General features: G+C 37.0%; 1 protein-coding gene across 3 annotated transcripts in view; it reads right to left on the reverse strand.

Annotated features, from left to right (window-relative positions):
• The window catches only part of AFG1L (AFG1 like ATPase), a 195,362-nt gene that overhangs the window by 26,632 nt on the left and 142,998 nt on the right, over positions 1–25,732 (reverse strand). For all 3 annotated transcript variants that reach the window (XM_060167561.1, XM_060167563.1, XM_060167562.1), the window contains 2 exons: positions 17,747–17,817; positions 17,390–17,490 (listed from right to left, as the gene is read on the reverse strand). In XM_060167561.1, the coding sequence (XP_060023544.1) occupies positions 17,390–17,490; positions 17,747–17,817 (172 nt within the window). The remainder of the gene's footprint in view (positions 1–17,389; positions 17,491–17,746; positions 17,818–25,732) is intronic.

Raw genomic sequence — 25,732 nt, forward strand, 5'->3', positions numbered from 1 at the left:
CATACAGATCCTGTGGTAAAAATTATAATCTGTCTCACATTCTGGTGATCTATATACTAGTCACGTTTTCTCCTCTAAATTAAGACTAACTATGGTGACTGACTCTTAATTCATCTTGTTACCCCCTATAGCACCTAGAACTATGCCAGCTTTCCATTAAGTACAGTAGGTCTCACTTTCCATGGTTTCACTTACCTGTGGTGAACCCTGGTCAGAAAATTTTAAATGGAAAATTCCAGAAATAAACAATTTGTAAAATTCTAAATTGCACACATGAGCAGTGTGATGAAATCTTGTACGGTCCCATTCAGAATGTGAATCTCCCCTTTGTCCAGGGTATCCCGCCATTAGTCACTTAGTAGCCATCTCAGGTATCGGATCGACTCTCTTGGTATCCCAGTGCTTATGTTGAAGTAACCTCTATTTTACTTAATAATGGCCCCAAAGTGCAAAAGGAGTAATGCTGGCAATTCGGATATGCCAAAGAGAAACTGTAAAGTGCTTCCTTTAAGTGAAAAGGTAAAACTTCTCGACTTAATAAGGAAAGAAAAAAACCATATGCTGAGGTTGCTAAGATCTACAGTAAGAATGAATCTTCTATCCGGAATATTGTGAAGGAAAAAGATATTCATGCTAACTTTGCTGTTGCACCTCAAACTGAAAAAGTTACAGCCACAGTGCATGATAAGTGCCTAGTTAAGATGGAAAAGGAATTAAATTTGTACAATAAGGTACTTTGAGAGAGAGAGACCACATTCACGTAACTTTTATTATAGTATATTGTTATAATTAAGCAATTTTATTATTTATTGTCAATTTCTTACTATGCTTAATTTATAAGTTAAACTTTATCATAGTTATGTATGTATAGGAAAAACAATAGTATATATAGACTTAATAGTATCCATGGTTTCAGGTATCCACCACAGATAAAGAGGGACTACTGTACTCGGTAAACATCTACTGAATGACTGGGGAAAACGGACATAAAATATAAAATGGGTAGGGCTCTCTCTGTTACCCTGCTTCCCTCCCTCCCTCCCTCCTTCCCTCCCTTCCTTCCTTCCTTTCTCCCTCCCTTCCTCCCTCTCTCTCTTTCTTTCCCTCCCTCCCTCCCTTCCTTCCTTGACCACAGGGCATGTGGCATCTTACTTCCCGGACCAGGGATCAAACCCATACCCCCTGCAGTGGAAGCATGGAGTCTTAACCACTGCACTGCCACAGAAGTCCCTGTTATCCTGCTTTAAAGGTTACTTAAACAAATATCTAGCATGTTGGTTTATTTATTTAGCAAGTTTCCTTCCTAAAAGGATGACATTCCCAAGAGGAGATACTATTGGCTGACCCACTAGAACATGCTGGTCAAAGTTACAACCTTTCCTAGAGTTTACTGCCCTATTAATTTTCCTAAAACATTACTTTATGTACCATGTTCCTGCTCAAAACCTCTGTAGATGTACCCTGTGGATCAGGGTAAGAAGTCTATACTTTGCTGCCTGATTTTATGGCGAATCTGTCTAGGATTTTCATTCTTCCCTTTTCTCTCCAACATGCACTCTGCTCTTATTAGGCAAGTTTCTTCTCTTCCTCCTGAAACATTTGGTGCTTAGCTTCAGATCATGGCTGAAATACCTTCACTCCGCTTGTCTAAATTCTACTCACCTTTCAAGCAAGATCATTTTCCTCCTTAAATCTCATGTCTCCTCAGAGCCTTCCCAATCCTTATTATCCTTACCTTTAACTCCTGATGCACTCCTAATAATGTATTTAACTAGTGAGCACGGCTCTTTAAAATACCGTTACAGCTGAAAGGAGTGACAGAAACTAGCTGATCACATCATGCATTTTACAGATGAGGTACTTGGACCCAGAGAGGTTAAGTGACCTGCCTAAGGCCATTCAGCTACATAGTATCTGAGTAACGATTCGGATTCATATTTCTTGATTCAATTGGGCCTCTTTCCACTCTACTGCATTGTTTGGTATTTGGTTCACGTTATTTCATTTACTAAATTGTAAACTCTTTGAAAAAACTTCTTTCACTCCTTTTATATTCTTCATAACATAGTGGCATACAGATATGGAAGCACTTAAATAGTTGCTGACCACTGAATCATTGTAGCAGTCTTGGGAGGGAAATCTTACATAACATATATTTCTTGATTAACAATAAAAGATAAAAGAGTTAAGTAATACTTGACCCTTGACAGCAAATAATGTTGCTTACCATCTGGTTCTACAAGAAAGAAGTCACTAGCCAAGGTAGTCACTGATCATTAACACACCCTGAAAGGAGTTCAGGGTGGAGATCAGGAAGGAGACACTCTATGCTCTGGGAAAACTGGCAGAACAGGCCTGCACATAGATATTTTCAGATAGATTTTACTCAATTTCTTGCATCTTCTCATACTTAGAAAAGCACTAAAATCGTTAATGGAGACATCTGCTCCTCATGACTAGCAGCAACCTTGATGTATGCTTGATTGCATGCATCCTCTTTGCCAAAATCGTATATATTGGCAAAGAGGATGCATGATCTACCCCTTACCTCTTTGGAGCAGTTCCTCAGAGCTATCTGAGAGGTTGTCTCCTGGGCTATAGTCCTCAGTAAGTCCCCAAATAAAACTGAACTCACAGTTCTCACGTTGTGCTTTTTTTTCTAGTCCACACACTAAAATACGTGGAAATCTTATGATTTCTTAACACTATACCTCACTTCTAGTTTTTTTTCTCAAAATCTTTTGCCTGACTCCACAGTATCTTCACAAGTTATTTTAAGAAACAAAACAGTATATTCTAATAATTCTCAAACTTTTTTCTATAAAATACATCTCAAAGTAATAATATATCTAGTGAGATGTACCTTATTGAATATTCTAACTAGCAATGTAGTAAGTAATTATTAACTACTTTAATTAATTACTTTAATTAATTATTAATTATAATTCTGAGTAACTGATCTAATCTAGGGGAAGGTACTATGGAGTATATCAAATCATGTACTTTACGATGAGAAACAGAAAAACTTAAAAATTACAGATCAAACAATTACTTGATTAAAACATTTTTCTATTTAAAAAAAATCAAGCCAGTTGGAGGTTAGCATTAGAAAAGCCATCAGTGTTAAAGCTTTTTTAAAAATCAAGCAAGTACTTTTAAAGTGTTTTATAGTCATGTTAATTGATTGGCCTAGATTTTCTCAACCCTTTACCCATCATCTCATTGTATAGGTCTTCTGTTTAGAGAACTATTCCCAATAATTATTTAGGGCTGTGATACATGTGTTATTAAAAGCCAAGTGAGATCACGTACTTTAAATTCTTTTTTAAAACTCTCATTTTACAAAGTTAATGACCACTTTAATTTTTTTTTTTTTTTTTTTTTTGGCTGTGTTGGGTCTTCGTTGCCGCCCTTGGGCTTTCTCTAGTTGTGGCGAGCAGGGGCTACTCTTCATTGCAGTGCGCCATCTTCTCATTGCAGTGGCTTCTCTTGTTGCAGAGCATGGGCTCTATGTGCGTGGGCTTCAGTAGTTGTGGCTCGCAGGCTCTAGAGTGCAGCCTCAGTAGTTGTGGCACACGGGCTTAGTTGCTCCACAGCATGTGGGATCTTCCCAGACCAGGGCTCGAACCTGTGTCCCTTGCATTGGCAGGTGGATTCTTAACCACTGCACCACCAGGTAAGTCCAATGACCACTTCAATTTTTAAAGTTTTAATTCATACTTCTTAATCATTGTCTGAGCAGACAGACACATTCCTCCCAAAGACCAAAGCAACTATTAAATATTAGTTTGTCATGCCCTCCTAGAGTAGAAGAGGTCTTGAGAGGAATATGAGGAGTTGCGCCTACTACTAGCTCTGATTCCCAAAATAGTTTTATTCCTAAGAAAGAGGACATGTTGAAGGTATACAGTTCTTAGCACACTGACTCTTCCCTTGAGGTCCCCTGGGAATTCTGAGCAACTTCTCCCCATTATAGGGACTGGATACATTTTTTTTTTTAATTATTGGAGTATAGTTGCTTTACAATGTTGTGTTAGTTTCTGCTGTACAGCAAAGTGAATCAGCTATATGTATACATATATCCCATCTTTTTTAGATTTCCTTCCCATTTAGGTCACTACAGAGCATTGAGTAGAGTTCCCTGTGCTATACCGAAGGTTCTCATTAGTTATCTGTTTTATACATAGTAGTGTATATATGTCAATCCCAGTCTCCCAGTTCATCGCACCCACCCCCCTTCCCCGCCTTGGTATCCACAAGTTTGTTCTCTCCTTCTGCTTCTGTGTCTCTATTTCTGCTGTGCAAATAAGTTCATCTGTACCATTTTTCTAGATTCTACATATAAGCAATATTACATGATAGTTGTTTTTCTCTGACTTACTTCACTCTGTATGACAAATACATTTTTAAATCGTTTCAGTTAGCAGCACAACATAAATATATTCAAGAAAATGAAAGCAAATTTTCTCCCTTAGAGAAGCTTCAGGCAGCTGAGTCTGAGAAGTCCATGGCCTGCAGAGCTTAAAATTTTTGTTGCCATATTCGCTGCATCAGCTAAGGAGCTGTTCTCACCCCAGTTTGGGAACAGAAGCTGAGCAAGACTACTCAGACTCACAATGAGTCCTGCGACAGAAAACTTCCCATGTGAAGAAACTTGGAAGGCACTCTCTCCACCCAGCTTTTCTCCATTCCTTCAGATTCTTCTCATCTCCCTTTTTATCATGGAAATGACCACAATTATTTTAAGTGGCCACAGTTTTCTAACTTCTAATCTAGCCCCCCTTTTTTTTAAATATAAAATTTATTTATTTATTTATTTATTTATTTACTTATTGGCTGCGTTGGGTCTTCGTTGCTGAGCGTGGGCTTTCTCTAGTTGCGGCGAGCAGGGGCTACTCTTCGTTGCAGTGTGCGGGCTTCTCGTTGCAATGGCTTCTCTTGTTGCAGAGTACGGGCTTCTAGGCACGCAGGCTTCAGTAGTTGCAGCACGCTGGCTCAGTAGTTGTGGCTCACGGGCTCTAAAGCACAGACTCAGTAGTTGTGGCACACGGGCTTAGTTGCTCCGTGGCATGTGGGATCTTCCCAGACCAGGGCTCGAACCCGTGTCCCCTGCATTGGCAGGCGGATCCTTAACCACTGAGCCACCAGGGAAGTCCTAATCTAGCCCCTTTTTAATGGGCATTTCTCTTAAAGTCCTTTTTCCTTTAAAATAATAAAATACAAAAAACATAACAATTTTAACCCAATATATAGTTATTTCCCTGGAAGAGACAAATCATCATCAACAATTAGTAAAAACTGATCCTTCAGTCTAACTTCTAACCTTATAGAGAATTCTTTTTCTTTCATTTACAGAATTTCAGGATAATTATGTAAATTCAGGTTAAAAGTTACTTGTATAGGGCTTCCCTGGTGGCGCAGTGGTTGAGAGTCCACCTGCCGATGCAGGGGACACGGGTTCGTGCCCTGGTCCGGGAAGATCCCACATGCCGCGGAGCGGCTGGGCCCGTGAGCCATGGCCGCTGAGCCTGTGCATCCAGAGCCTGTGCTCCGCAACGGGAGAGGCCACAACAGTGAGAGGCCCGCGTACCGCAAAAAAAAAAAAAAAAGTTACTTGTATACACCTTAACTTTTTAAATCAAATTATGGTATAGGTCTATTATGAGGTTTTATCCCAAAAACCTTCTTTATAATTCGGAGGGCCAATATGAAACAGCTGGCTCCAAGATGTACGTTGAAATTTGACATCTTACTGCATATGTCCTATATTCCTTCTCACACATTTAAGTGTACCCCTCAAACTGGCACAGCAAGGCAAGCATGGGTTTGTAGGGAGGATTCAGGATTAGTTGAATGGTTAGATAAGATGGCTTTCAAGGTGCCTTTCTACACCAAGACTATGACTCTTTAGCTTAAGGGCTGACTAGGAATGAGGACAGGGAAAGACAAAGGACAGAAAGACTTAGGACTCATTTTTGACATTGGATTCACATTCTACCCTTCAAGAATCTGACCCATTCTCTACTAAGCTCTTTGCTACCTCACTTCTGCCCTACCTGTTCCCTATGCTTTAGCCAGGCTAGCAGACTGCCTTATTTGCACATGGTATTACCAGAGGTCAGAATATTTAGGAAAAGGACACACACAGATCAGCAATGCTACCAGAACGGTTTTGCTGCTGGGAAGGTAAAGGGCTAAGGAGATTCCTGGGCTGCCTCAGCTCTGGTGATTAATGCCCTTACTCCCTGATGCTAATCACCACCATTGGCATCCAAACACCATCAGCCTTGACTCTTGGCCAAATAGTAGAGATAAAAGCTATTCATCCTTTAGTATTTACTGAGAGTATACCAAGTACACAAACCAGAAGTAGTTCCCAATCAGTGGTTTCATTTGGAATATATGAAATGAAATAGAGACAGAACAGAGAAAGAGAAGGGAAACGTCTTTTAGCAACTCTCCCAAGGATTCTATTCGATACAGTTCGATAAGTCTAACAATATACAAACTAATATGATATAATAAAGACTAATAGACAGTTGAAAGCCAAAACACATATCTGATGGATCTCCATTCCTTGAATACTAAGAACCAAAGAAGAAAGCTAATGAACAAAAAGTTGATAATGAACAATGTATACACCCATGCATCTGCATCAACTGGTATATTTTTCTGCTCAGACTTCTTACAAACACACCTGGCTACCTGTCATTATTTTTAAGACACAAATAACAAACTACTCTTGCAAACAGTTACTTGTGAGCACAGTTATCAGTTGAGGAAACAATTTTCTGCAGGTGTAAAAATTACATTTCTCAATAAGAAAAATTTAGGTATAGTCAGTTTACTCGTTAAGCCTTTAGAATTTAGTTTTGGCCTGCTTTCTTTGAATAGGGTACTTTCGTTTTAGGTCCACAGAAATTTAACTCTAAAGAAAGTAGTTCTCAAACTTTTTGGTTTCAGGACCCCCTAGCACTCTTAAAAATTACTAAGGAACCCATGAGCTTTTGCTTATGTGGGTTATATCTCCCAATAGTTACTGTATTAGAAATAAAAACTGAGAAAATTTAAAAATATTTATTAATTTATTTAAAAAACAATGATAAAACCATTATATTCAACCCATAAAATTAACAGAAATAACATTTTTATGAAAATAATTATATTTCTAAAATGAAAATAGTAAGAAGAGTAGCATTGTTTTATACTTTTGGCAAATCTCTTTAATGTCTGGCATAATAGAAGATGGTAGAATTCTCATACCTGCTTCTACAGTCAAACTATTGTGATATGTTGCTTTGGTTGAATCATATAAGAAAATCTAGCCTCACACAAATATGTAGTTGGAAAAGGGAAAAGTTTTTTTTTTTTTTTTTTTTGCGGTACACGGGCCTCTCACTGCCGCGGCCCCTCCCGTTGCGGAGCACAGGCTCCGGACGCACAGGGCCAGCAGCCATGGCCCACGGGCCCAGCTGCTCTGCGGCATGTGGGATCCTCCCGGACCGGGGCACGAACCCGTGTCCCCTGCATCGGCAGGCAGACTCTCAACTACTGCACCACCAGGGAAGCCCAGGGAAAAGTATTTTAACAGCCTTGTTAGATAATTGTGGATTTTCTTCTTTGCTGCTACATGAAAACTCAACAAGAACTTCCTTCCAAAGAGCTCACTATGGAAAGAGAGGGAAAAGAATAACTTTATAGTGGAGACAAACACTACCTCAGACAAGTGTGATCAAGGTTAACATCAACAGTGATAAGTCATGTTGATAATAAGTACCCTTGATATGATCTGATGAAAATAGCACTTAACCTCTGTGATCTTCCTCCCAAAGCCCACAATTCCAGTCAAATCATGAGAAAAACATCAGACAAATCCCATTTGAGGGACAATCTACAAAATAAATGACCAGTATTCCTCAAAACTGTCAGGGTCATCAAAAACAAGGCAAGTCTGAGAAACTGTCATGACCAAGAGGAATCTAAGGAGGCAAGATAACTAAAGGTAATGTGGTATCCTGGATGGGATCCTGGAACAGAAAAAGGATACTGGGTAAAAACTAAGAAAGTGTGAATAATATATGGACTTTAGTTAATCATATCAATATTGGTTCATTAATTGTAATGAATATATCATACTAATGTAAGATGTTAATAATAGGGGAAGTTGGATTTGGGAGTATATGGAAACTCTCAGGACTACCTTCTCAATTTTTCTGTAAGCTTAAAACTTCTAAAACATAGTCTATTTAAAATTTTTTAAAAACTTGACAAGAAGTAATTTTTTAAATAATAGTTGCAATGTAGGGTCTGAAACAATATTAGTGTATTTTTTAAATTCTGTTATATTAAAATCCATTATTAGTCTTTCTTGCATTTTAAATAGACCTTCGTCATGCATGATTTTGTAAGAGTATGCATTGGTTATTGGAAAATATTCATTCAAAGAGTAATGCATATCTTCTAAATGTTGATACATCTAATTATACAATACCAAAACTTAGCATTTGTTAATATCACCATCAATCTCATCAGAAAAAAATACTTAAGAATTGGGAAGAGGTGCCAAGTTCATGGTGGCAGCAACAAGTTTTCCAAAATTCTATTTTTTACTTGTTTGCTCAAATTTTTATCATTGGCAACAAATACTTGTAGTTGTTTTCTTAAAGTGACAGTTTTATCGATACTTTGTTCATTTTCAAGAAAATGTCTGTCAAACACTATGAGAAAATGTCTGCCAAACCTGAATAACTGTAGTCTATCTGTCACTTATTCTTCCAAGTAAAAATGGTGGTCCAAGAAAAAAGTGACTAGTTTAGCTAGCAACTCAAACAATTGCACAAGTGCTTTTCCTAAAGACAGCCACTGTATTTGGTACATAGCAGAAGAGCTTTATGTGTACTTCCTTCATGACAGTGAGTATTAAAAAGACATGTTCTAAAAAAAAAAAAAAAAAGACATGTTCTCAGGGCTTCCCTGGTGGCGCAGTGATTAAGAATCCGATTGCCAATGTAGGCGACAAAGGTTTGAGCCCTGGTCTGGGAAGATCCCAAATGCTGCGGAGCAACTAAGCCCATGCGCCACAACTACTGAGCCTACACTCTAGAGCCCACGAGCCACAACTACTGAAGCCTGCACGCCTAGAGCCCGTGCTCCGCAACAAGAGATGCCACTGCAATGAGAAGCCTGCACACCACAACGAAGCATAGCCCCCCGCTTGCCGCAACTAGAGAAAGCCCGCGCGCAGCAACGAAGACCCAATGCAGCCAAAAAAAAAAGTAAATATTTTTTTAAAAGAAAAAATAAAAAGACATGTCTCAAGGGTTGAGATTTAACAATATTAATCATTTTTAATTACTGCTTCTTCAAGGACATTTTAAAGTGGAACTGTAAGTATTCTTCATGGGCAATGAAGAATATAACATGGTTTGGTGCCATTGCCTTGATTCATGCTAAAGCACCAGCAGTTTTATCCACCATTGCTTTTGCACCATTACTGCAAATGTTACCACAGTGGAAAAGGCAAACAGTATCCTAGTATTATTATACAGAGTTTTGACCTCCAGGACCTCTGAAAGGGTTTCAGGACCCCTAGATGCCAAAGAACTGCACTTCAAAAACCACTGACTTAAGTGATGACATTTCTGACTTCTCCATTACCCTCTGATTGAGCCAAGTAACTATGTCAAGGAAAGGAAAGGAATCCCTAAAGCTCATGTCAAGCCTGGAGAAATGAATCTGCCTCACTTTCCTTTACCATGCCTCTGATGTGGAGGTAATGACAGGGAACAAAGACCACCCAAACATATTCTCTTTTACCCTCCCATAGTTCTCTAAAGCAGGGCTTCCCAACCTTTTTAATATCATGGCCAGGAGAAAAAAATGATAATATTTTCACTAAGGAGTAAAGGAATGAGGCTGCCTAAGGCTTGAGGTCCCTGTCCTGGAGGCACAGGCCCTATATTGCCTTCAGGAGGATGGAGGGGTCAGTAGCTGGGCCCATTCCCAGTGGGCATGCCAAGGCATATGAATTGGACAGTTCTGCACTAAGGTTCTAGCAGAGAGGTGGGTCTCTCAGACTGGAGGATATCTTGTTCCCCAGCCAGCTTCACGCTTTATAAAGGGCTCAAAGCTTAGCTCAGATGTGGGAATTCACAAAGTATCTGATTGTACTTCATGGTAGAACCAGAATTATATTAAAGGTTTGATGTAGAACTCTTCCAGAACATTTTCAGATATACTGTAGTGATTAAGAGCACAGAATCTGACTCCTAGACTACCAAGGAGTTCAAATCCTGGCTCTGCCACTTACTCGCTATGTGATCTTGGGAAAGTAACTTAACATCTTGGTGCCTCAATTTCTCCACCTATAAATGGGGACAGTAATAGTACCTACCTATTGTAAGTATAAAATGAATTAATACATATAAAGTACTTGGAACGATGCCTGATACATGGTAATATTTGCTATTATTACTATGCAGGTGCTATAGGGTCTCCTAATTGAGACTGCTTCTCTGAGCGTGACAGTGTTGAATTGTTGATTTGCAGAGAATAAGAATCCCATAGATAACAAAAGATTAGATGTTAACCTGCTGGATTCCAGATCTGAGGAACTGTGCTTGGTGCTGGGAGGGGTACAGGTGTGAGAAGAGGGTAATAGCCCAGGCCTTTTTAGCTTTACTTATGGCATACGTCAAGGGTTTAGAGTTTAAACCTCCTTTAACCTATTAAGATACTAATAGATAAGTTTCTACCTAATATATATGTCTATAAATATATTATTTTTTCTTGGAAAGGGCCATGGTTCAAAAATAATGGTTATAGGCTATCAACCCATCCACTCCTTGCCGAAGGTGTTTTTCATGATAATGTCAGGATGGGTGGTTGGGTGAGTCTCAGGCTTCAAGAGCCTCCCAGAAATCTAGAAGGGCAGTCCAATGCTGGGACTGTCCCAGACACACTAGATGCCTGCTTCTTTACCTTCAGCTGGATGTACCTTCTTCTTTACTGAATGGTTTGTGGCAGCTATTTAGCCTGGCTCATAATATCATTATAACTAATGAAGAGTTTTAGGCTACATCTGAAAGTACAATGATATTAAGAGTCCTCTTCATGCAAAGTGTTCTATATCTGAATTGCCATAGTTATAAGGTTGCAAAGAAATGCAAAATCATCATAACAAGAAAATAGTTACAAATAAACTGACCACTTAGAAATGTAGCCCTTCCAGAAATAACAAAGATCAGAGTGGAAATAATAAAATAGAGACTACAAAGACAATAGAAAAGATCAATAAAACTAAGAGTCAGTTCTTTGAAAACATAAAATTGACAGACCTTTAGCTAGATTCACCAAGAGAAAAAGAGAGAGGACTCAAATAACTAACATCAGAAATTAAAGAGGAGATGTTACAATTGATACCACAGGAATACAAAGGATAAAAGAGACTATTATGTGTTCATAGTAGCACTATTCACAATAGCCAAAACATAGAAACAACCTAAATGTCCATCGACAGATGAATGGATAAAGATGATGTGGTACATATATACAATGGAATATTACTCAGCCAGAAAAAGGAACGAAATAATGCCACTTGCAGAAACATGGATGCAACTAGAGATTATCATACTAAGTGAAGTCAGAAACACAAATACCATATGCTATCACTTATATGTGGAATCTAAAATATGGCACAAATGAACGTATCTACAAAATAGAAACAGACTCACAGACATAAAGAACAGACTTGTGGTTGCCAAGGGGGAGGGGGTGGGGGCTGGGAGGACTGGGAGTGTGGGAATAGCAGATGTAAACTATTATATATAGGATGGATAAACAACAAGGTCCTACTTTATAGCACAGGGAACTATATTCAATATCCTGTGATAAACCACAGTGGAAAAGAATATTAAAAAAAAAAATGTCTGTATGTGCATAACTGAGTCACTCTGCTGTACAGCAGAGATTGGCACAACATCGTTAATCAACTATATTTCAATTAAATTTAAAAAAAAGAGACTCATGAACAATTATATGCCCACAAATTTGACAACCTGGAGGAAATGGATAAATTCCTAGAAGCATACAAGATACCAAGACTGAATTGTGAAAAAATAGAAAATTTAGCAGTGAAATTGAATAAATAATCAAAAACCTCCCAACAAACAAAATCCAGGACCAGACAGCTTCACTGGTGAATTCTACCAAACATTCAAAGAAGAATTAACACCAATACTTCCCAAACTCTTCTAAAAAACAGAAGCAGTAACACTTCCAAATACATTTTATGAGTCCAGCATTACCCTGATACCAAAACCAGACAAGGATACCACAAGAAAAGAAAATTACAGGCCAATATCCCTGCTGAACATAGATGCAAAAATCCCCAACAAAATACTAGCAAACCAAGTTCAACAATACATTAAAAGGATCACACGCAATATTAAAATGGGATTTATTCCAGTGATACAAGGATGGTTCAACATATGCAAATCAATCTGACACACCACATTAACAAAATGAAGGATAAAAATCATTTAATCATCTCAATAGATGCAGAAAAAGCATTTGACAAAATTCAACATCATTTATAATAAAAACTTTAAACAAAGTAGATACAGAGGTAATGTACCTCAACATAATAAAGGCCATATGTAACAAGCCCACAGCTAACATCAGACTCTACAGTAAAAAGCTAAAAGCTTTTCCTTTCAGATCAAGAACAACACAAAGATGCCCACTCTCAGCACTTTCATTCAACATAGTATTGGAAGCCCTAGCCAGAGCAATTAGGCAAGAAGAAGAAATAAAATGCATCCAAATTGAAGGGAAGAAGTAAGACTGTCACTGTTTGCAGATGACATATTATATGTAGAATACCCTAAAGACTCCACCAAAAAAACTATTAGAACTAATAAAAAGAATTCAGTAAAGTCACAGAATACAAAATCATATACAAAATTTGTTGTGTTTCTATACACTAACAACCAACTATCAGAAAGAGAAATTAAGAAAACAATCCCATTTACAATTGCATCAAAAAGAATAAAATGCCTGAGAATAAATTTAACTAAGGAAGTGAAACACCTATATACTGAAAACTACAAGAGATTAATGAAAGAAATTAAAGATACAAATAAATGAAAGGATAGTCCATGCTCATGGATTAGAAGAATATTGTTAAAATGTCCATACTACCCAAAGCAATTATAGATTCAATGCAATCCCTATCAAAATTCCAGTGTTATTTTTCACAAAAATAAAACAAACAATCCTAAAATTTATATGGAACCACAGAATATCCTGAATCGCCAAAGGAATACTGAGAAAGAACAGGCCTGGAAGCATCATGCTCCCTGATTTCAAACTATATTAGAAAGCTATAGTAACCAAAACAGCATGGTATTGGCATAAAAACAGATGCAAAGATCAATACAACAGAATAGAGAACCCAGAAATGAATCCGTATATATGGTCAATTAATTTATGACAAAGGAGCCAAGAATATACAATAGGGAAAGGACAGTCTCTTCAATAAATGGTGGTGTGAAAACTGGACAGTCATATGCAAAAGAATGAAACTCGATCACTATCTTACACCATACACAAAAATTAACTCAAAATGGATTAAAAAATTGAACATAAGACCTGAAACCATAAAACTCTTAGAAGAAAACACAGGCAGTAAGCTCCTTGACCTAGGCCTTGGAGATGACTCTTTGAATCTGACACCAAAAACAAAAGCAACAAAAGCAAAAATAAAGCAGGAATATATCAGACTAAAAAGCTTCTGCCCAGCAAAGGAAACCATCAACAAAATGAAAAGGCAACCTATTGAATGGAAGAAAATATCTGCAAATCATATATCTGATAAGGGGTTAATAACCAAAACATATGAAGAACTCATCCAATTTAATAGCAAAAAAAAAAAAAAAATCCAATTAGAAATGAGCAGATGGGGCTTCCCTGGTGGCACAGTGGTTAAGAATCCGCCTGCCAATGCAGGGGACAAGGGTTCGAGCCCTGGTGTGGGAAGATCCCACACGCCGCAGAGCAACTAAGTCCGTGTGCCACAACTACTGAGCCTGTGCTCTAGAGCCTGTGAGCCACAACTACTGAAGCCCACACGCCTAGAGCCCGTGCTCCACAGAAAAGAGAAGCCACTGCAATGAGAAGCCCGTGCACCGCAACGAAGAGTAGCCCCCTCGCTGCAACTAGAGAAAGCCTGTGTGTAGCAACGATGCAGCCAAAAATTAATTATTAAAAATAAAAATGGGCGGATGATCTGAATAGATATTGTTCCAAAGAAAACACAGACGCCCAACAGATACATGAAGAGATGTTTAACATCACTAATCCTCAGGGAAATGCAATCCAAATCCACAGTGAGATATCACCTCACACCATTTAGAATAGCTATTATCAAAAAGACAAGAAATAACAAGCATTGGTAAGGATGTGGAGAAAAGGGAACACTTGTGCACTGTTGGTATGAATGTAAATTGGTACAGACACTATGGAGAATAGTATGCAGGTTCCTCAAAATATTAAATATAGATATGATCTAGCAATTCCACTTCTGAGTATTTATCTAAAGAAAACAAAAACACTAACTTGAAGAGATATATGCACCACATGTTCACTGCAGCATTATTTACAATAGCCAAGACATGGAAACAACTTAAGTATCCATCAATGGATGAAAGCAAGTGTGGTATATCTATATACTGTAATATTATTCAGCCATAAAAAAAAAAAAAGAAATCTTGGCACTTGCAACAACATGAATGGACCTTGAGGGCATTATGCTAAATGAAATAAGTTAGAGAGAGAAAGAAAAATACTGTATGGTCTCACTTATATGTGGAATCTAAAAAAATGAAAACAAAAAAACAAGCTCATACATACAGAGAGCAGATTGGTAGTTGCCAGAGGTGGGGGTTGGGGGGTGGGAGAAATGGGTGAAAGGGGTCAAAAGGTACAAACTTTTAGTTATAAAATAAGTCATGGGGGTATAATGTATAGCATGGTAGCTATAATTAATAATATTGTATTACAGATTTGAAAATTGCTTAGAAGATAGATCTTAAAAGTTCTCATCGCAAGAAAAAATTTTTTTGCAATTATATAAGGTGACTGATGTTAACTAGATTTATTGTGGTGATCATTTTGCAATGTATACAAATACCGAATCATTATGTTGTACACCTGAAACTAATATAATGTTATAGGTCAATTATACCTCAATTTTTAAAATGTAACCCTTCCTCAAACTTCCATCACAGCTTAATACTAGTACTTAATCCAACCTATCATATCAATGTTTAATGTCAGTCATCCAGTCTGACATAGTAAACATCCTACAATTACAATATGGATATAAAGCAAACCTATCCATGCAAAGCCACTGAGAAATGAAGATCTGGCTAACTGAAGAAGAAAAAACTCAACAAGGATAGTGACAACATAAAAACTTTAAAAGAAAAAAAAAACTTTAAAAGAAAGTAACTGAAATATTCATGAATTAAAACAGGACTTTGAAAAAACCGATGATATCCTTAAATGTTTTTATAAACATGATTTTCCATGTACTCGAACAACCAATCATGAAGTGTAGGATATACTAGTTTATCATCCTAAAATTTTGTCAAGAAAGTTATGCCAAAAATAAATAGTAGTTTGTTCACTATTTATTTTAGGAATTTAGTTCTTAGTTGTTATTATAGTCCATATTTTTGTCAAATAAGATAAAAATATCTATTTTTATAAGTATTATCTTAATTTTTCAAGATAAAGTCCCAATCAATCTTCTTCCTCACTACCCCGATACAGTAGACTATGAAGATGTTGGTCTCTGATTAGTGGCTTTTTCCTGGTACTAAGTCTCCTGAAATAATGAGCACATAAAAAATAGAGATAAATACTCAGTAGCTGCTCCAAGAGACCACCTTTGCCTTGCCACCTCAAGACACAACAGGTCTGTCCTTCCCCTTTCCTCACTAGGTCCCCTTCTATGGAAGTGGGGGGAGCTTCTCAGATATATAAGATTTTTCTCAAGTGGCAAAGTAAGTAAAACTTAAATGGAAGCCTTAATAAAATTACGTCTGAAGATATTAGGTTATTAGGACCCTGATGAGATAGATGCAATAGAAGTGTGAAGCGTCCGTATCACACAGAATAACCTTTACAACCAGAGACTGACATTATCACCTTGTCAGAGGATTCTAATTCATCCTAGTCCTTATTGGTCTTGAAGTGCTTTATTTCTGTGATAGCATTTGTAGATTGGATTCTCTCTCTGGTTTGAAAATTACAAATTTAGAAGTAATGAAGTCACTAGTTTTTAAGAAAAGTGGTCATAAAATGGCTAGCAGGTATAAAAAATACTTTCTCTTCCCCCTGAAAAACAATTCTTTTTTAGCTACATACAATTCAAGATAAATCAGAGACACTAGTTGAAATGATAATTTATACATAATTGAGGTATTATGCTTAAAGATATATGTAACTGGCTTTGTTTTTCTCAAGATTTACAGTCAATTGAATACCCATTGAGTACTGAGAATTCCCAGAGCTTTTAAAAGACAGAATTCAGGGCTTCCCTGGTGGTGCAGCGGTTGAGAGTCTGCCTGCCAATGCAGGGGATGCGGGTTCGTGCCCTGGTCCCGGAAGATCCCACATGCCGCGGAACGGCTGGGCCCGTGAGCCATGGCCGCTGAGCCTGCGTGTCTGGAGCCTGTGCTCCACGACGGGAGAGGCCACAATAGTAAAAGGCCCGCGTACCGCAAAAAAAAAAAAGACAGAATTCATATCTATAATTAATCTGTAATCAACATCTTTCTCATTTATATGAATATATATGTACATATTTTTTTCTCTGTTGGATATATTGTTATATAATATAGATGTCACAGTTATAAAAATTCACTTTCTTTGACCTTGGCCCAAATAGGTCAGATATGACAATAACAGATGAGCCATAAGAACAAGGAATGGAAATTCTTTTATGTCATACCTCCTTGGATCATGGTATTATTACTTCATCTTCTTTTCCCCTGGTACTAACCTCACCTCATTTTTAAAAAAAATCTTCTTATGTTTGACTTTTACAAAATATCCCTAAAGCTGATTTTAGTTTTGCTTCCAGCAATAGCTGACAGTTCTCTCTGTTTCTAATTTTGTTTTCGAGCCCTTCTAAGAGTAAATTTCATGCCAGTATCTATAAAAAGTACATGGGTATATACACGAGTATTTCTCTTAATGAGACTTTTAAATCGGTTCTGACTCTGTGAATTGTATTTTAAAATCTGAAACAGGAAGAGAGGAAAATATGAAGTATTTTAACATGTGAAAAGGCCAATGAGTCTGAACATGTCTGGATACTCACTCTCTCACATAGCTCTTCAAATGTGCAGTCGGCAATGGTTCCACAGGCTTTATTCAGCCGCAGCTCTCTGCCTTGCACTTTTAGAATCCTTGGTCTAGTTACTATGGGAACATGAACAAAGACTCAATCTTGTCTGGATAATTACTATAAAATTCATCTCTTACAGATAGGAAATGCATAGCTTGATGAATAATAGCACATGATTCAACACATAAATTAGACAAAATGCTGATACAATGACTGCCACTTGAGTGTGGCATCAACCCATATACAGCAATGGAACTTATTAATTGGTCAGTGGAGATTGGGCATTGTGTTCTAAATGTATTCTCTTTCAAGAGAAATTAACTTACGTACAATCATTTTGTTTCTGAGCCAGCTCATCAAACAACTTATCCATGACAGCCTCCACATCAGCTTCACTTGTGCTACAGTGAAAAGAATAATAGAATATGAAATTAATAACACTTGAAGCCAACATCAAACAGCTGCCTGAGCCTGCTTAGCTTTTTGCCCATAAAAAAAAAGAACAGGATGTTATGCTCTAAATACAAACATCAGATTTAGAATACACTTAAAAGCAGAGAATATTAACTCTCAGGTAGATGATTCTGCCTTATTTGCATACACTGAAAGACTTCTGTGCTTCTGGCTGTTTTCAGTAATGAGACGATACAGGCAGAGTAAATCCATTAATACTATGTGTACACAATGAGAAGAAAGGCTTCTGGCTCTCTCTTGCATGCAAAACAAGAGCAAATAGACAAGGCAGTCAAGCATCCAGCAAAGTATCCTTTGAAATCTCTACTGCGAGGGTACATGTGAAATTAAATACTGAATCTGCCTTTTAAAAAAATCAAGCCAAGCCACTGACTGAGAGGATCAAACATGCAGAATTAAATTACCAGCTTCAAAATACCAACTTGATCTGCACATCAATAACTTTATCAGACTTTGAGTATAAGGACGATTATAGACCATACAGTTTCTCTCAAAAGTGTCCTTGTCGGAAACTCAAGAAAACTCTCTCCTTCTGTGATGCCCACCATTGCAGCTACTGTGAAGTTAGTCTCGACAAAGAATCCTTTGTATTCTAATTAGAAATCACCATATGGTTTAGGGAACCCACATACACAAATGTGATAATACTATGGTTTTTTTTCCCTCTCACTTTTTTTTTTAAAAAAAAGGACTGATAAATTAACAGTCAATAAAATAAAAATAACTGACAGAAGAAATAAACGTTGTTAAAAAAACAACTTCAAGTTAAAATATAAGTTTACTTCAACTCTATATATAAACTTATACAGGATGACCTGCCAATATGCCTAATTTTGACACACAAATCACTCTTATCTAGGAGTGGAAGAAATTAACCTCCATTCTGGACATCCGTCTTAATAAAGTCTTACTGAAAACTAATATGATAAATTATTTTTTCTTTAGATTAAGCTTAAACTAAACCAAAATAATTTCTCCCTTGAGATAATTATCAGGTGGCAAGCATTTAACACATAAGCACCTGATTCTTCAAATGTTCTACAGTAAAAGCTCACAGTCATTATGAAGGGTTTGGAACTATCACATTTCAAGTAATAACCACTCCACCTCAAGGATCTTAAAAATATCATTTGCAATGGTTGGCTTTGCAGGGGAATGCTATTTGACTTATATAAAGGCTTGTATGATATTTGAATAGAGCTGTATTAAAGTAATAAAATTACACTACAGAAAGAGTGATTATAGAGACTAAACAATTTTAAAGTACAAAGAAATCATACAAGCCAATGTAAATGTCAATGCCCACACCAAGCACATGTATGTTTAGATGGCTTTGCCAACATCATTCATAGGAATTCATTTGGAATCATCTCCACCTTGCAATGGAGATGTACACACATACAACTGATGGAGAAGGGAGCTACTTTTTAAGGGATATAAAAAGAAGAAAGCAATGTCAGCCACCCAGGACATCTGCTGGCTTTCAGAAAGTTAACCTGTCCTTAGGTTAGGCATGTTACCTAATAGAGGGGGAGAACTGAATTCTGAAAAATAACTAAAATAGAAGACAGTCACGTTTCTCAAAGCATATTTGGTTAACAAACAATTGCTTATAAACTTCCTCAGTGGTGATTTCTTTGTTACTCTGTGCTCAAATATACTATAATATTAAAATATGGCTCACTAGACTTTAGTTAGGCCACATCTATGAAATTGCTATATGTGATTTCATTTATAGTGAAATTATATGTGAAATGATAAAATTATTTTTATTATAATAGTACCTTATAAGAATTCTATTATATTATCATAAAAAGTTACTCAGGGACTTCCCTGGTGGAGCAGTGGTTAAGAATCCGTCTTCCAATGCAGGGGACACGTGTTCGAGCCCTGGTCCGGGAAGATCCCACATGCCGCAGAGCAACTAACCCTGTGTGCCACAACTACTGAGCCTGCGAGCCACAACTACTGAGCCTGCACGCCTAGAGCCTGTGCTCCGCAACAAGAGGAGCCACCGCAATGAGAAGTCTGCACACTGCAAAGAAGAGTAGCCCCGGCTCGCCACAACTAGGGAAAACCCACAAGCAGCAACGAAGACCCAACAAGACCCAATGCAACCAAAAATAAATTAATTAATTAATTAATTTTAAAAAAAGTTACTCAGAAGTTACAACATGTAAAATAAAAAAAAAAATGATTGGTGTAAAGTGGCCTAAAAATAAACATTCATAAAAGCATTTTATGTAGCTCGCAACTGAACAGACTGTTATCTATCTAAGCCAAATTGCACTTGACCTCAGGGAGTAAGAAGCTCTACTGACCTGCTGGGGGACAGAAACCTTATTTGCATATTGTCTTAAAAGCAGGAGGGGCTAGTGTGTTATTTTGGTTTTATCAGATGTATCTATATTGATATAAAATAAATAATGACGCTATGAAAGAAATCATTACCAGAAATGAATATATTCATAATCCCTTAACAATAACTTAGAAGAAAACACTAGTCTTCTCACACTCCACTCAGACTTCAGACTTCCCTACTTAAGAGGATCCATCAATCAGAGCTCATTAATTTTTTTAAGAACAAAAATTAGACTAGTAAAAAAGAGAAATTAAAAGTTACCTGTCTATACTGGCCTAAAAGATACAGAGTTTCACTTAATATTCAGGTTCATATCTGGTTTAAACTTCTTTGACTATGTTTTTTAATTCTAGTAAAAAATTTGGATGATTCTGAACTTTTTCAATGTGTCACACGGAATAAAAAAAGCTATCATTTGTTGAGCAACTATTATGTAGCAGTTAATTTACCTAAACCATATCCACCTTACCATGTAGTATGTATTATCATGTTTTTACTGAAGAGAAAACTGAAACTCAGAATTAAGTCATTTTATCTAAGATCTGAATACATAAAAATTTAAATTTTCTGTATAACAGAAAATATTACAAATAAAATGTACACATCAAATTGGGAAGCATAGTGGCAACATTTATGGCATACGACTAATATTTTCAATGTATTAAAAACGCCAACATATAAAAAATTGAATACCCCAATAGAAAAACTGTGAAAGGACCTGAACAGGCAAATTGCGTTAAAAAAAACAGCTCAGTAGGCAAAAAGCATGTGTAAAGTGTTTCATACTTACTAGTGATAAAAATGCAATGTAAAATCATGAGAGGCCATACTTTTATCTAAACTGGCAGAGATAAGGCAAAAGATAAAATAGCTGGAGCAAGCATAGGTAAGGGGAAAAAGAACCCTCTTATGTACCACGGGGAGGAATGTAAAACTGGTTACAAGAGTTCAAGGTAACCAGATAGTATGTAATAAAAGTATTAAAAACATGCATATCATATCACCCAGCTATTCCACCCATAGGAATCTCACTTATGGAAATAATAATGTTTAACGACTCCAAGGATGTTCACTGTGACACTGCTAACATCAAAAAAGTGAAAAAGAACCTAAATGTCCAATAATGGGGAAGTTGAAGTACATTTGGATACACCCATACAATGGATCATTATGCACTTTTTGCATTGTGCAATGTTTCCCTCTTGTCCTGGAATTGTAATTAAGGCTCAAAGTTGATGGACAGAAGTGCTGAGTACACTCAGATTTCTAAAGAGAACCACCAATAAGCCACCAATAACTGGATCCAGACTCCTGCCCCTGTGGTTAAATAATGAGAAGAACCAGCCCTATTCTAAATGCCACCCTCCTCCACAATCCCCCCTATTCCCCACACCACAGTGTCTTTCTAAGGAGGGGAAAGAGGATCAGGAATCACTGGCTTTTGTGTCTAGTATTTGTGATAAGAACCTTTTCCCTCCCTTCCCCTTAGGAAAGAAGAGGGTGATTTACCCTCCCCAAAAAACAAGTGATGAGGGAAAGTGATTCTTAGAGAAGCACTTGGAAAGATTAGGGAAGCCTGGAAGAAGAAAAGACTGGCATTGCTTTCCTTAGTTGGATGAACAGGACCTTAGTAGATTGAGAAATCAGAAGGCGGGAGGTGGGGTACTGAGCCAAGATAAAGCAATCCAGTCCTCACCACAAACTCCCCAAAGGTTTGGCACTACTAGATATACTCAAAAATGCAGGTGAGGGGTCAGGCTGGAAACACAGGCATTGTTTGAAAATAAGACAAAGGCAGTTCCTTAGATTCTCTCCTTTCACCTGGACAGCCAGACTCCTATAATTCCTCCACTCCAGCTGAAACTGCTAAGTTTACTGTCTGGGACACTTTTAACATTGAGAAAAGGTGAGAGACACTGTACTACAATTCTGCAAAGTAAACAGTGAAACCAACAGTCCTTACCTCTTCAGCATCCAGAACCCTACCAGTCCAGGAAGCTTCCATCCCAAGAAGTAGACAGAAAAATTGGAGGAAACTCAATAGCCAAAAAAAAAAAAAAGACCTGCAGATACTGACATTTGGGGGTTCTTCATTGGAAAACCTGACCTGCCACCTTATCTAGTGAAGCCCACCAATCAATAAAACCCTATCTATGCACACAGAACTTCTAATCGGCTTTTCAGTGCTTCATTCTTGTGAAGGGACAACAAATATTTCTGGGCATTTAAGGAAATCCTCTAGGATAAAAGATAAAAATCACAATAAAGAAGTAGAGAAAAGGAGCTTGGAGGAAGGAAAGAAAAAAATACAGAGACCAAAAGGGGAAAAATACACTCTAATATGCCTATTATTATATAAGCATATTGCACTGCATAAATGCTATAAACAAAAAGGACAATTTGGGCATAAGAAAGAACTCTGAATATGACTGCTAAATAAAAAATTTAGGGAAAAAGGTTGAAGTAATCTTTCAGAAAATAGAGCAGAAAGACAAAAAGATGGAAAATAAAAGAGAAAATAAAAGAATTAGAAGATAAATCCAGAAGGTTCAATATCTAACCAGGAGGTGTTCTAAAGACTATTGGTGGGGGGGAGGAATTATCAAAGAAAGAAAGAAAATTAAATTTCTTAGAACTGAAGGACATGATTTTCTAAATTGAAAGAGTCCCAGCACAAAGAATGGGGGAAAAGCTCCATTCTAAGGCACATTATTATGAAGTTTCAGGAAACTAGAAATAAAGAAAGAATATCCTAACAACTTCAGAAGGGAAAAACAGGTCAAATACAAAAGATCAAGAAACTTTCACATCGAACTTTGCAACAGCAATAATGGAAACGTGAAGATAATGGCATAGTGCCTAAAAGTTTTGAAGGGAACATTATTGTCAAACTATCCATGCCCAGTCAAACTATTAATCAAGTAAAATAAGGACATTTTTGGACAGATGAGCCCTCAAAAAATATATTTCCCATGCAGTCTTCTCAAGAAGATAGTAGAAATTGTGCTCTATCAGAACAGGGAGAAGAGTTATGCTCCTAGTAGGGCAAACTAAGCTCTGCCCTAGCTGACTCTCCTGCTGATGGGCAGCTGTAAACTCTGCTCAAAGTACAGAAACGGGTAACCTGAAGGCACTGGAAAGTGAACAGAAGCAGGCAGATTCTAGAAGAAGCTGACACTTGGGAGAAGTGTTACTCATTTTTACAGCTTTTTCAGACTAAAGACAATAAAATCAGTACTGCTCAGGGCAACTAAAATTCCAACAGAAAACCTACAGTCCTTATGGCATGAAGAACCAGAGGAGAGTTGCAGGTAATCACACAGCTGGAAAATCGGGGAATTCCAGAAAAAGTGTTTCCAAACAAAAGATATTAATCTGGAAAATTCCTGAAATCCTAAGTAGTTCTGTATTTATCACAATACTTTATGTGTTCTCAAATAATGTGCCCATAATAATAAACAGTGAACCATTTTTCTATTATAGGATTATACTAAAAGTTTCAGCAGTTTTCTGTCCAAAAAACTCCATAATAATAATAAATTCATGGCTTATCACTAGTATAAGTCAATATACTATGACAAGATTATGTATTTCAGTAACATGTTAGAATGATCTCTACCTGATAAAGACTTATGATAGTAGAAAACACTAGAAGGAAACATTAACACAAAATAAATGCTAAATAAAATTATTTTAAAATTTAAATACATCAGAAGTTTAATATGTGAAAGTCACCATTTTTAACGTTTTTATTTTTATTATTTCTTAAAGGTTTTTAAAACACGAAGTATTAATTACCGAATCTGATAGTCCTGACCTTTGCTGGTTAACAAATATTCCAGACATAGGAAAGTGTCTTTCATTTTGCACTGACATTGATCAAATCAATGACAGTGTGTCCTAAATCATTTTCAAATTGGATATTAGGGTACATATTGCTTCATATAAACTCATTTCCTTTATTAGCAAGTGTCTGGCTTTGTTTACTCAATATTATGTGAGATTCATCCATGTATGTAGAAGTAGTTTGTTTATTTTTGTTTCTGTACAGTAATATCCTATTGCATGAAAATACCACAGTTTATTATCATTCTACTGTTGATGAGTGTATTAGTCTGCTAGGGCTGCCACAAATGAATATCACAAACTGGTGGCTTAAACAACAAAAATTTATTTTATCACAGTTCTGGAGGCTGGAAGTCTTAAGATCAAGGTGTCGGCAGGTTTGATTTCTTTTGAGATTTATCTCCTTGTCTTGCAGGTAGCCATCTTATTGCTGTGCCCTCACATGGTCTTTCCTCTGGTGTCTCTTCCTCTTCTTATAAGGACACCAGTCCTATGAGATTAGGGTTCCACCCATATGACCCCATTTAATTAATTACCTCCTTAAAGGCCCTATCCCCAAATACAGTCCCACTGGGGGTTGGGGCTTCACCTATGAATTTTGGGAGAACACAATTCAGTCCCTAACGATGAACATTTGTGTAGTTTATAGTTTGGGGCCACTGTGAATAGTTCTACTGTGAACATTCTAGTACATGCCTTTTGGTAAACTCATGTATACATGTTTGCTGGGTATATAACTAGGAGTAGAATTGCTATTCATAGGGTATATCTACATTCAGCTTAGCAGATACTGCCAAGCAGTTTTCCAAAGAAGTTGTAGCAATTTAGTCTCTCACTTGCGGTGTACAAGAAATTCTACTTGTTCCACATCCTTGCCAATACTCTGTATTTTCCATCGCTTCCATTTTAGTGATTATGGTGAAGGCATGATAAATAATTTTAATCTAAGTTGCTACAAATCATTTTTGGAAATGGAATAAAAATACAATCAATGCAAGTTAATCCAGAAGCATTTTCTTGGTAAAATGTCACTATGATATACATGAAAATTTGTAAATCTATTCTTAAAAACACCTAAGATCTCTGGACTTCTTTAAGTAGGAAATTTCAAGAATGCAACTTTATTGTAAAAATTTCAGCCAGAGAAAATGCCTTTAACTTCAAAATGGGGCTGGTGGTGGTGGTGGTGATTCACTTATAATGGAGAAAAACTAGAGTGACAGCAGTGAGTCTGCAACTCCAGGGCTCTCTTGTCAGTTTTCCAGTGAAACTATTTAAAAAGACAGCAGCATTACCTTACACTAAAAATCTATACCCAGAAATACAACCATGTCTGTGAAACTCTAAAAAGGGATGAGGGTCAGCTAGTTTCAAAAAAAAAAAAAATCAAGTTTGGAACATACAACCCAAGGTTGGCAACAGGTATATTCAGAAAACGAATGTACAAAAACCACACAAGGATATAGATTATACAAAAATACAGTGATTAAAATTATCACATTATAATTATAAACATAACTGAAAATTATAAACATACTTGAAAAATATTTCAGCCTAACCAATAAAACTGAGGGGGGATAAAGCCTGGTAGTCAAAGGCAGTTGCATGGAAAAGCTACAGCCTAAAGAGGGCAC

This window comes from Lagenorhynchus albirostris, chromosome 12 (genome assembly GCF_949774975.1).
Source record: "Lagenorhynchus albirostris chromosome 12, mLagAlb1.1, whole genome shotgun sequence".
In the NCBI taxonomy this organism is placed as follows: Eukaryota; Metazoa; Chordata; class Mammalia; order Artiodactyla; family Delphinidae; genus Lagenorhynchus; species Lagenorhynchus albirostris.